Raw genomic sequence first — 13,637 nt, forward strand, 5'->3', positions numbered from 1 at the left:
CTCAAATCACCCCCCTCCCCCCCTGCACTGACTTCTGGCTGTTTTTGGACTGGGGCTGATTTTGCTATAGGAGACTCTTCTAGGAGTAGGGATGATTATGTCACAGGAAATACCCCACCCTTACAAGCATGGATTGACACAGCATGCAACATGCTAACAATACCTTCAGTTAAATCAGCCCATCTTAGTCAAGTAAGAGAGAGAAGTATCTCCTTCGCTGGCCCAAAACTGTGGAACGAGATGCCGGTTGAGTTAAGGACCCAAGCGGAGATAAAAGCATTTGAAAACCTGGCTTTTTGGAACTGCATTTGGAGGGATTGACTAGAGCTATTTTATACTATTTTAACCATTTTTACATAACATGAGGCACTTAATTTTTAACAACTGAAAGGGAGAAATCTATAGTATTACATCAAGTATTTAAATTTTTCTTTTATAATATGATTGTATTTTACTATGTTTTATCTGTTTATTGTATTTTATTTTGTTTTTATCTACCATTTTTAGGAATAATTGTTATTTAATTTATTGTTATTTATGTTTTACATATGGAAACCGTTGTGATGGTCAGTCTGAACAACGGTATATAAGAGCTTAAATAAATAAATACATCTCTTTTAAGAGATTTTACAGATTTATTTTTTTTTTGGTAGTTTGCTGAAAATATTGCCAACTCCCATGCGGTTGGGTATTGGCCAGCTGTAAGCTGGATAGTCTTGCCTGCACAGAGGAAGCAAATCTTTCTACCCCCCCCCCCCTATTTCCAAACTTGGACCCTATTATATAACAAATATTGGCAGTTTGAATTACAAAGAAGCCCAGGGAAAAAGGGGTCATGGAATGAAGTGAGGTTAATGCCGGGAACGGGCTGCCAACAAAGACGGTAGTAAACGAACCAGTTGCACACTTCAAGCATTCTTAGGACAGATATGGGGGGGGGGGGGGGGCTGATTCAGTAAGGCTTTCTTCCTGTTTTGAAAAGATCTTAATGAATCTGGTCCATCAAGGAAAGGAGTATAGATGATTGGGGATTATATAATATCTCTCAGGCCGATACAGTACAGTGTGTTTGGATGCACGTTTTCAACGCGCTAGCTTTACCCCCTTATTCAGTAAGGGGTAATAGCGCGTTGAAAACACGCAACCAACCACCCCCCCCCCCCCCCCCCCCCGAAACTAATAGCGCCTGCAACATGCAAATGCATGTTGATGGCCCTATTAGGTATTCCTGCGCAATTCAGTAAGTAAAATGTGCAGCCAAGCCGCACATCTTACTGTCAGAAATTAGCGCCTACCCAAAGGTAGGCGCTAATTTCTTCGGGCACCGGGAAAGTGCACAGAAAAGCAGTAAAAACTGCTTTTCTGTACACCCTCCGACTTAATATCATAGCGATATTAAGTCGGAGGTCCCAAAAGTTAAAAAATAATTACAAATAATTTTTTTAAAAAATGTAAAATCAGCCCGCAGCTCGTGGGTTGAAAACCGGACGCTCAATTTTGCCGGCGTCCGGTTTCCGAACTCGTGGCTGTCAATGGGTTTGAGAACCGACGCCGGCAAAATTGAGCATCGGCTGTCAAACTCGCTGACAGCCACCGCTCCTGTCAAAATAGAGGCTCTAGGGACGCGCTAGTGTCCCTAGCGCTTCTTTTACCGCGGGCCCTCATTTGAATACTGAATCGCTCGCCCGCTCGCCCGCTCTCCCGCGACCTTTACTGAATCGGCCTGCCTGTAAGAGACAGCAGCTGAGCACACTGGGGTGGGCTAAAAGGTCTCTACCTGTTGACAACTGCTGTTGATAAGCTGCTGTGGCCTAAATGTGGTTGTTCTTGATTGTAAAATAATGGGACTGTATTTATTCTCAGTTAATGAAAATCATAGAATTAGATTTGCCGATTAATATAAGGTTTGATTGTAGGCTTAATAAAGCACCCAATTGCGTGCTTGTAATTTATATGTTTTTGTTCTCACTTTTAAAGGTGTTTCTGGATCACCTGGAAGAAAAGGGGAGCCGGGCTTACCTGGTTTTGAAGGCCTATCAGGAGAGCCGGTAAGTGCATGTTTTGGCTATTAGCAGGCCTGGATTTAGGTACAGGCAATGTTAGGCGACTGCTTGCCATGGCTCCGCTTGTTTTCTGTAGCGGCGCTGGCAGTACCTGACAGCAGCAGCAGCAAGGCGCAATGAAAAATAATTTAGCGCAGTGCCTCCTGCAGCCCTGGTTCGCTGATAGACCCTGCAGCTCATCGCCCCCCCCCCCCCCCCCTTCTTCCAGACGGGAGTTCTGTTATTTTGGAAACCCATGGGAGGGGCAGGGCAACCAAGGCTGCAGGAGGCTCGATGCTGATATTTAACTCTCCGTTTGCTGCTGCTGCTGCCTAGATCCGGCGCCACTACTTAGAGGTGAGGCGGGGGGGGGGGGGCCTGGAGGGAGAGAGCATCATCCCTTCCTCATCCCTCATGGCCTATGGGTGCATTCTGCTGGAAACCGACCATGTTTTGCATATTTCAAATATTCACTAAATATTTAAATGTAAATTAAAAGGGAGGTTCTGGCGAAAACTCCCAAGGTGTTCATTTAGGTTACAATATATTGCTGAACCCTAGCTACATTTGCGCTCATAGTAGTATACAGATGAGGACTCTGGTTCTTCTGGGGGGACACAGGAGCAGAGGAGGATGTGATTTCAGTGGGTTAGGAACACTTACGCTCATAAAACTGAGCATCCGTTTTTCCTAACCCCGCACACAGGCCCCACGTCTCCTGGGCGTCCGATGCCATGGACACACCAGGGATGCCTATCCAAAAAGGAAAAGTTATAAATCTTATAATGTAAAGCCACTTCCCAAAAGAATTCTTCTTTTATTTATTTGGTTTTTTATTTTGTTTTTTTACTGTTTTTTTTTTTTTTGTAAGATTATAAGATTTATAACTTTTCCTTTTTGGATAGACGTTTGTGACTGTGGAAATTGTTTCAGTTCTTTTTTTTGACGACACACTAGGGATGCACCATTTATCCCATGCACATCCTTTTTTCGTGCAACAGCTTCTTTGCCTATTGCATTGAGAACCCAAGAGAGGTGACTGTGCGTGTGTGAAAAAACAAACAAACAAAAAACGGGCACCCGTTTTTGGGGGGGAGGGGTGTATGACCAGTCCACCCCCCTAGGGCCTTGGCACTCAGGTGAGGGGACAGGCTGTGATTTTTTTTTTTTTTGTTTTGTTTTCCAGGAGACAAAATTTAACAGGATATATTATTTTTTTTGAATATATCCGGTTAAATCCAAAGTTATAAGGCCCCGTGAGGCCGGATACATTTAGACCTGCTTCTAGCCCCCAAAACACCCCTTTTATATCAGGAAGGGGTGACTTAGGAGAAGTGGTACTGTAACATGTATCTGACCCCAGTGGCTTGCACTGTGGCCAACTCTCATCCCAGATACTGTATTGGGGTCTTGCGTTCCCCTGTGTCCTTCCACCATAGCTCCCCAGCAATACTGTAGCTGACTAGGGGCACTCCTAGGAAGCATTGAGCTTAATAGGGCCTGAAGACAGCAAATCCTGTTGCTTACCTTGATGACATAAGCACTGTTTAAAGTATTTAAGGAAGCCCAGTTTACTTCAACAATTGCCTGAGCAACCGGATCTGTTATTCCTGTATCAGAGCACTTGCATCTTCATGCTTCTGCTTTGCTTTGACCCAGACTGTTATGACCTCGCTCTGCTTGCTGCCTGCCCCAAATTGGCCTGGTAATCTTCTCTACGAATGGACTTCATCTGCCCCTGCCAGACTGATTACTACACCTATCTTGATTTCTGCACACCGCCATTTTGCATCAGCTGGCACCTGTTTGAGCCAGGTCTGCTCCCAGATCAGGCAGTGCCAATCCAACAGTGGTCCACGTCTAATCATGACAGGCCCAAAAGGGCTGGAGGAATAGCTGGAGGGTTACAGTTAATATTAGAAAAGTACTTGCATTTGCCCTGGCTTTACTGAATTGGCAAATCATACAGAACAAAGTGCAATTCCCAGCATAGGAGTGCTTCATTTACAAATTGTTTTTTGGATGAGCCGCACAACAGTAGGATTTTCTGAAACATAAGGTGGCTCTTATTCCTTTTAAGGGTTTTCTCACATTATGTGATTTGCAAAAATCATTATGGAACAAATCCAAATATTTTGGCTGCTGCAGATCTCCTTCACAGAAGAGGTTTGCATCCTGAATGGTGCAAAATCAACCAGACTGACTAGTTCAACCTTTCTCCATCATGCGGATCCCTTCTATATAGGAGATATCTGCTAAAACAGATTTAAATCTCTCCCCAATTGATCATGATAGCATTTGCCCATAATTTGGCTTGCATTAGCAGACCAAACATGTAAATGGTGTCTTTTTAGTTTGCAGTGTGCATTTATTAATTCCCTGCTTCCTAAAGGGGCAGTCCTGGTAGCTCATTAGCAAGCACTTCTATTTGATTCCGAGGTCAGGTGTTCCTTTCCTTAGACTGGCTGGGAATGAAGACGATGTAGAGACAGTATTCACAGGCCCTGGAGGGAGAAGGAAGTCTTAGTCAACCGTGATACCTTATGGCCAGAATATAGGGCCCATGATTACTGCATTATGGAAGGAGCCTTGTGCATGGCCCACAGCCAAGGGCTATCACTGCAACCATTGGGCTGTGAACTGGGAGGGGATTAAAGGGGAATAATCACTGGATAGCTGTGAATGAAGGTTTATGGTGCCATAATTCAAAAGAGGCTGGTGCTGTTGAGCTGGAAGCTTAAAGGTGCCGGAGGAAAGTGCCTGGTAAAACTTTTAGAAGGTTGCATTTACTGTTTCTCTGGGTTGATTAAACTAGTGGTTTTCAAATGCATGCAGTGAATATTCATGTGATATATTAGGTCTAAGAATCTAGTTAATTTGCAGATAACCAAATCTGTTTTGAGTTCTTGAGAAACAATGCTGAGGGACCACTTTCTTATGTTTAAGTATGTTTATTAGGGTTATAGAAATACAACACATTAATAAGAATATCAACAGGAACTGGAACACTAGGACATCCCAGTGCCTATGCATGAAGAGCTTATATAATAACAACCTTAACGATACACCTCAAACAACCCCCCCCCCTGATTTCATCCACCTACCCCACCAGTTGGTAAGATTAATACAAGGGTAACAGATCTAACCTGAGGCATACTGCTTGCAAATATACAAGAAAGACAGAGAGCAGGCTGGTGAGATCTTCTCAGCCACCCAGTAGTAAAATTAGACCCAATAAACCCCCCACTCCTTAGGCCTCAATCATTCCAACTAGGAGAAGCCCTAAGCATCTATAAAGCTTGGCCTAATGAATAGTCATTTAATACAAGACTACGAGGCAAAGACTGGAGATAGGCGTCCCAAATTAACAAAATGTCAATCTGTTCTGCAAGCTTCTCATTAACACGTAAAAGGTGGATTTGGTTGCACCAATATGTCAGGTTTGGGGGATCTTTACCCACCCAATATTGAAGGATGGACTTTTTGGCATGCCAACTGTTCACTAAATCCAAAGAGGAGCATGAAAAAGGCAGTCTCTTGCCGGAGGCCAATGGGGGCAACTGTGGTTGTTGCGATCTGTCCAATCTAATATCCAAAACACAGTTAAAATCCTCTCCCACGATCAGAGGAAGATGTAAAAGTGGTGCTAAAATTTGAACCAGTTTCTGAAAAAAGGCATGAGAATAACAGAAAGGTGCATATACATTGCATAGCATCACTGGCCTCCCGCAAAGAACACCCTCCACCACTACATAATAGTCTTCCAAATCTGCGATAACCCAAGTGTCTTGAAAAGAAATGGATTTGCCCACAAGGACTGCCACACCTGCTCTCCTGGAAGCGGAATGAGCCGCATATACCTTCCCCATGCATTGACAACACAATTTGTAATGTTCGGTAGCGTCAAAGCGTGTTTCCTGTAACCACGCGCTATGTACCTTCCAGTGCTTCAGAGCTTGCAAAACCTTAAAGTTCTTGGTTACACAACTCAAACCACCCACATTCCAGGTGGCACAACGTGTAGCCTGATTCATAATGTCACTTGTCACATTAACGACCAAGAAGTATACGGCTTGCATAGTGAGTAAATCATAAACAAAAATTGGAGTGGGCCCCCCAGCCTAGGCCCTAATCTGAACATAAGAAATAAGTGCTCTTAAATACCCAAAGTGCAAAAACTTTATCAAAATATGAGGCCTATTTCATCCCCTACCCCCACCCTCCCAACCCCCCCACCCATCCTAACCCCACATAACACAACCATTAGAACAACCAGAGCTCAACTATGAGCTACAAGGAGGTCACTTAGATTAATTGCATTGGGGCCCCACTCCCCAGTGAGGTTTGTAAAGAAAAGGAAACCTCGTCCACACTGAAGTAGCATTACAAAACTGCTGAAAATGATCTCATAGTCCAAGTATAGAAAGTGTTCAAACCAAGCCCAACATCGGAGCAGGGAAGACTGGTTAGTAGGGTAGAAACATAAAGGCAGACAGTCCTCCTGTTCAGGAAATATCTCCAGTTCCGTTTTCCATTTCTTTCAGCCTGCTTGGGCCTCCTACGCTGAGTCAAAAAATGGATTTTGTTAGCATAGGATACCTTAAGCCTCACTGGATATTGCAGCGTAAACCGGACTTGGTGCTGTACAAATTTTGAGCATAGCAGTGCAAGCGGGTGCCAGCAGGCCGAATCTGCTGGTTAGTAGTCAGGGAAAAAATAAGATTTTTCATCCTTCATATTCTATGGAGCGCTTTTGCCTGAACAATCGCATAACTTCCTCTTTATGAGAAAAGTTCAGAACCTCAATCAGTATCGGTCACAACTTGCTCTGCTCTGTAGGTCAGGTTTCTATGCACAGGCCCGACAATGTGTCTGAAGAGTTGAAAACACACAAGAGCCACTCTTCTAGGAAGGTCCATAAATCTCGATCTGAAAGAGATTCCGGGAGTCCGATCTGAATATTATTCCAGCGCGAACGATTTTTGTTGTCTTCCATCTTTGCCTCATGCTAAGCCAGTCCTGCTTGCACGTCACGGTCAAGGCCCTGCAACTGGTCCTCCACCACCCCAACTCGCGTATCTGCTTCAATTAAGCGTGGCATGTGATCTGTGAGTAGGGATTGAATTTCATGGAATCAGGCGTGTAATTTGCTCAGCTTGTCATCCATAGCAGCTAAAATAACTGCTGCAATGTTGCTTCCCTTCCCTGCTGGAGGGCTTGGTGGAGCTGCCATGCCGGGAGCTATGTCGGCCTTCGGCTTCTCCTTGCGAATCGCTTTTGCAGCCATACATTACCTCATCTGCAGTCGCCGAGAAGTTTGGTGAAATGCAGCAGAAAAACAGCTAAGTTTACAGTGGGCGGGAGTCCAAACAATTACCAGGGAGAGGGTGATAGCCACCAATGCAGAACACGTCCAATTTCTCTCACAGCATCATGTGACCTCCCAGACCACTCTCTTAATTAAAGGTGATGGTTCTCACCTTTATCGTTCACTAGCTGTTTTATTTCTAGATTGTCATTTTAACATTTGTAGTTTGAAAACTGAAAGCGGAAAGTTGCATGAACTATTATGCTGTCTGTGATTTTAATGTTATAAATTTCACACTTCATGTGAATAGTAGGAGTATTGCATCATAAAGCAATCATTAAGATGCTTTTGGAACAAAATATGAGAAAACCTAGAGTTAGTGTGTCAATTGAATGTATGACATGATGATAAACTAGGTGACTAAGAAATGAAAGCTGTCTGTTAATTTCTAAGAATACTAAATAAATGCTTCAAAATAAATTACTCATTGCTGGTTGTTTCAGGGACCAAAGGGTCTACCAGGATTGATAGGTCGCCCAGGAGCAAAAGGAGAACCTGGAGAAGTTTACTTCGATCTTAAACTGAAAGGTGATAAAGGAGCTTTTGGTTTTCCAGGACAATCAGGCAGTCCAGGAAATGATGGAAAACCAGGGCGTGATGGCCAGCCTGGTCTTCCAGGTCCTAAAGGTGTAGCGGTATGTATTTCAAATGTTTGAGCACATTTGAACATCAGAGGTATCGCCGTTTGAGAAATAACATTATTCTGTTGAATACCAGAGGAATTGAGGTTAGATATGTGTAGAACAGTGGTTCCCACCTTATGATCCAAGGACCTCTAGGAGTCTGCCAGTCTTTAATAGAGGGTCCAGAGGAAATGCGCCTGCATTGACTGAAGAAGAGGCCTAACAAGTTGCTTTGAACCCCATCCTAGAGCAGCTGAAGAAGAGGTCCAGAAGAGAGAGGGAGGTCTAGAGTGAGAGCCTGTATCAGTATGTGTGTGTGAATGAGAGAAATCATGTGGGAGTGTGTGTGAGGGAGCCTCTGAGATTGAGAGCATGTGTATGTGTGTGGGGAGGGGGAGTGAGGGAGCCTGTGAGAGTAAAAGCATGTGTATGTAAGCCTTTAAGAGTAAGAGCTTCTGTGTGTGAGAGAGAATGTGTGTGTGTAAGACAGCCTATGGGAGAAAATATGTATGTGGGAGTCTGTGTATGTTGGTGAGGGAGCCTACAGGAGAGAGATGTGTGACTGGGTGTTTATGTGAGCCTCTAGGGTTGAGAGCATATGTGTATATGTGATGGAGTGCATGTTTGTGTGTAAGGGTGCCTCTGGGTGTGAGAGCATATGTGTGTGTGTGTGTGGGGGGGGGGGGGACAGAGACAATATGTGAGAGGGGGAGCCTGTGGGAATGAAAGCCTGTGACTGTGAGGGATCCTCTGTGTGTGTATCAGAGGAAACCTGTGGGTTGAGAGCTTGTGTGTGTGTGTGTGAGAGAGAGAGCCTGTGGGAATAAGAACCTTTGTGTGAGAGAGGAAGTGTGTTTGGGAACATGTGGGAGAGATGTGTGTATGAGAACATGTGTGAGAGAGACAGGAGTGTGTATGAGAGTATATGCGTGAGAGAGGGAGTGTGTGTGTGTATATGAGAGTGTTTGAGAGGGTGTGTGTGTGTGAGAAAGAATGAACATGCATGCATTATAGAATGTGTGTATATGACAGAGAGAGGATAAAGATATGTATGCCCCCACTCTGCCCCACTAATCCAAGACATCTCAGTGTGTCTGGAAATCAAATGTTCCCAGGTATGGAGCGCAGCTGATCTTTTTTTTATGCCTATTAGTTTTAATTATTGTTACTTGATGGGTCTGCCAGTTTGAAATATTTTATTGGTGTTATATTGGTGAAATATTTTATTGGTGTTTTTTAAAATTATGTTTTTAATTATTGGATGTTAGTCTGTTCATCAGCTGTTTTGAAATATTTATTCTTTTTATTAATATGGTTTTACTATCAAGACTGATGTTTTATATTTCTTGTTTTTATTGTTTGTTTTATGGAGAATGATAATGTTTCTGTTTTTACTTTGTTGCACTACATACAGAGCCTGGCTTTAGGTTTCCAGTTCAGTTTTTGACTGCATGTTTGTATTTCTATTTTATGGTCTCTTTGTTCTGAATTTGTTGAGGGTCTGTCTGTGTAAGATAATGAAAATGAGTACATTCTTGCAGATTTACTTCTGTGCTCTGCAATTATATGTATTCAGTTTACATCAGTAAGCATTATTTAATACATTTTATATATTCTGAATTTGTCTGGGTGCATGTAATTATTTTTTATTATATTAATAACTTTTCTAAATATGGCATATAACTGCATGGAAAAATTAAAGAGACATGCAGGAACTATTAAAAGTTTGGAGGTTGAAAAGGAGTCTGTGTTCGCAAAAAGGTTGGGAACCCCTGCTATAGAACATAGTTGAACAGAGTCTCGATAGCCACTACTTGATAGGCGGGATGCTATGTACTTGCAAAACAAATATAAAAAGAATATATTTTAGCTTCTTTGACAATAGTAGCCTTCCAGAATTCTGAAACATGGCAGCAAAGCAATATGGGCGGTCTGTATTTCATTGTAACTTGCAGTTGATTAGAGTTTCCATTATCGCTTCATATTTTGATGGTAGAGAGTGAACCGCAATTAACTGGATGGATTTTTTTTTTTTTTGTCTTTATGGTAAAATCAGGGGACTCCTGGTCCAAAGGGAGATCACGGTTCTCCTGGAGAGCACGGGTTTCCAGGAATACGTGGTGAACGGGGTCCTCCTGGTCTCTCGGGGATTGGGCCTGCTGGTGCAGCCGGTGACAAAGGGACTCAGGGTATTCCCGGGCACGCGGGGGCGCCTGGCTTCCCAGGTAAAGCTCTATCTCGACATTAGATAGAAATAAGAAATGTCTAGCTTCAATCTGTCGTCTTTTCCCCAGCACTAAAAAATTACAATTTTATATTTAAGAGCGTGGAACGATGCTAATTTTGAGTTAATGTTTGCAAATATAAAGACAACTCTTTTTTAATACATTTTTTTTTCTGTTTTAGGTTCCAAAGGTGAACCAGGACAAATCATTCTTGAAACAGGAGCACCAGGACCGAGAGGACCTCAGGGAATTCCCGGTTTAGCAGGCGACCAAGGTAGTCTGCAAAAACATGTGTGAGATGGGGCATTCATCATTCTTCTTCTTTTTGACATTTTGGAAACATTCGAATTGACCCCCCCCCCCCCCCCAATGTCTTATTTCTCTCTGCAAAGGTGAGAAAGGTACCCCTGGATTCCCAGGAAGAACCGGACTTTCGGGAGAAAAAGGCGACCGTGGCTTACCCGGAGTTGGGTTTCCAGGACCTCCCGGACCTAAAGGTACGCATCTTTTTTTTTTTTTTTTCTGCAGTTGAAATTGCTCCATGTCGCTCGGTTTTTACAACTGCTATTTGCAGGGAGCTTGTTTAAAAAGGGAGCGTATTGGTTACCGTTAAACGTGTCAACGTGTACTTCCGTTCTGGTGGGCTGATGTCCAAAAGCTTCCACCTAATTCAGAAATCCTCTTCCTCGCCGACTCACTATGGCAGGAACATATAACATATTCACGTGAAAGCTGGTCTATGATGCCAAGCAGCCAGGACTTGTCAGAGAACAGACTCCAGTGCTGGCAAAAAATAAGCTTGTTTGTTAGTGAACAATAATATGAATTTACTGGAGCTGGGGGGTAAAAGAATATACCTAGCCTGTTTCCAGTAAATTCATATTTAAATATAGAACAGGTCTAGTGCGGCCCTGTTGGGTATTGTAAGTGAACAATAATAAAACAAGTTAGCTGGTTTGTGCGATTCAACAAAATAATTGTAACTTACAGTTCATTATCTTCAGGCTCCCATCTCTCTCTGGGTTCCTCCCTCATCCTTTTCGTCCCCGGCCTCTAAGCCATGCTTTGCCGTGATGCACCGTAGCCCAGAATCCCTTGCTGGGTTGGGAGTTAAGGACAGGTATAGATAGCTGCTGCCAGTCCTTTAAGGTGTTCTGAGGGAGTTTCGTATATGCTCCCTCACACTGTCACGCAGGGAAACTTTTCAGTGGAAGGTTTTATAATAGTAATAATGCTCTTAAAAGCTAGGGCTATCCCTATTTGATGCTCTAGGAGGTCTTAGTTTTCAGCTTTGCTTCTGTCTGTCACACCTTGCTTAACACAAGCTGACAAGCTGGAAATATTCTGCCATATTATATGGAGAGGGCAATTTTGAATCTGGCCTTGCATTGACCAGCATACGTACATTTCTCTGCACTGGGGAAATTGGGGGCGGAGCAATAATCCAAACATGTTTTTGCATATGTAAACATGCATTTATTTACTCACATGGAAAGTTTTGACTATTAGTCCCAAATATGTAGAGACTGCCGACTTTTCATCATGGGGGACAACACGAACAACTTACAAAACAGAGAACAAGTTTCTGAAGGAAGTACTTCATGGAAGGTGTAGCTCACCTACTTTCTCTCTGAGCAGCAAAATTCCCTTAGATTTCAGTGTAACATCCAGGCGGCCATTTTTATTCACAAACCATGGCTACATTAATTCTTACCCACAGTTTGAGACTTAAAGTAGCGGCCTGAATTTGACAGTAAAATCTAGAATTCAGCTCGAAGAAAATGCAGAATTGAAGTTTGCTAAAAGGCAGGGAATTGCATTAGCTCATGAAACCATGCCTAGCTATTACATGTAAATCACTTGGCTTCTCATCTCAAACATTTGCTTCTTGTGTCTGAACCGCAAGGTCAAAGTACTCCATCACATACTCTGTCAATCTCTAGTGCTTGCACGTTTCATGCTTCTCCTGATTTGACCAGTTCAGTTATTCTCTTTTTATTGCTTTTTTGCTGTATTGCTCCAAACTGTGAGATGATGCATGCTTCGGCGATTGTGGTTGTGAAATAGAATTGGCGTGCAGTTTGCATGACTAACTTATGTATTGCGAATGCAGTGGGGTTTAATACAATTTTGAATATGGGATCCCTAAAACATTTTGTAATAAGAATTCTAAAGTGTCATAACAGAATGTTTTTAGTCAAACTGCTTCGGCAGTTAAGAAGTAGTAAGAACCAAGCAGTCAGAACAAGTTGTCCTAAATTCTTTGTTTTTGCACTTTTTAAAACGACGATCCGCCTGCAAGGGCAGCAGGGGAAGCTGGGTTTCTAGTACTCATAGGGGTGGGGAGCCCTCAGAGCTGAGAGGGCCCACCAGTAAGGTCAGGCTGTGGGTACATCAGGACGAGCATGAACGCCCCACTGCACCCGCAGGAAATTAGCTGCAGCTCATTTCTCGTCAAATAATGCGGCTTGCAAATTTATCAGCAAGCCACATTCGATTTGCATAGTTTAGGGTAGTAATGAGCTCATTAGCGTGTGTTTGCATAACAATGAGCTCATTTAAATTTGCATGGTGGCGAGGCAGGAATAATGAGGAATATTTCAAATATCTCATGTTAGCCCCTCGTTAGGCCATTTACTGCATGAAAAACAGCGTTTTTGCACAATAAATCGATAAATGCCATTTAGTGAATGAAGCCCTAAGATAGGTACCCATTTTCAGATGAACTTAGGTATTCTAAATTTTTAGCTGGAAATTCACTAGAATTTAGGATTTCCATTCATTTGCCTAGATTTAGGCTCCTAAGGTGTCTAGTGCTGAAAATCAGTGCTAAACTTTTAACTGTTTGCCTTCCCTAACTCCTCCCCTATGGACACCCATGATGTAGGCTCCCTACATTTAGGAGCCCAGTGAAACTAGGAACCCAAATCTAGGATTCAAACCAAGTACATTTTCAAAAGGGTCTATTTAGGGACCTAAATCTAAAAGTTAGGGACCTATACTCCTTGAAAATCGTCCGCTTTATCTTTCATTACCTTGGGTACCCACTTAGATTGTAGGCTGTCTGGGGCAAGGATTTAGTGTATCTGAATACTAAAAATGCTGTAAGCCACTTTGAGAACACTATTAGGAAAGGTGATCTTTAAATGAAATGTATTGTTGGCCTATCTGTAAAAAATAGAAAACAAGTTGCAGTACATAGAAACTAGTTTACCTCACGTTGGTCATGCACAAGGAACACAACCCCTGCACCTTGCCAAATGCAGGACAAGTGACCACAAATTGTAAATGGAAATTATGCGCACACAAAAACTGAACTCTTGCCCACTCCAGCCATACCCCCTTCTGTTCCTTGAAGACAGGAAGGCGGGAGAAATCA

At 42.9% G+C, this 13,637-nt stretch overlaps 1 protein-coding gene across 1 annotated transcript in view; it reads left to right on the forward strand.

The window, feature by feature from the left end:
- COL4A1 (collagen type IV alpha 1 chain) overlaps positions 1–13,637 on the forward strand; it is a 376,455-nt gene that overhangs the window by 239,952 nt on the left and 122,866 nt on the right. The window contains exons 24-28 of the mRNA XM_029604713.1: positions 1,978–2,048; positions 7,854–8,045; positions 10,090–10,258; positions 10,440–10,532; positions 10,651–10,755. Coding sequence (XP_029460573.1) covers positions 1,978–2,048; positions 7,854–8,045; positions 10,090–10,258; positions 10,440–10,532; positions 10,651–10,755 — 630 coding nt within the window. The remainder of the gene's footprint in view (positions 1–1,977; positions 2,049–7,853; positions 8,046–10,089; positions 10,259–10,439; positions 10,533–10,650; positions 10,756–13,637) is intronic.

Source organism: Rhinatrema bivittatum, chromosome 5 (genome assembly GCF_901001135.1).
Source record: "Rhinatrema bivittatum chromosome 5, aRhiBiv1.1, whole genome shotgun sequence".
In the NCBI taxonomy this organism is placed as follows: Eukaryota; Metazoa; Chordata; class Amphibia; order Gymnophiona; family Rhinatrematidae; genus Rhinatrema; species Rhinatrema bivittatum.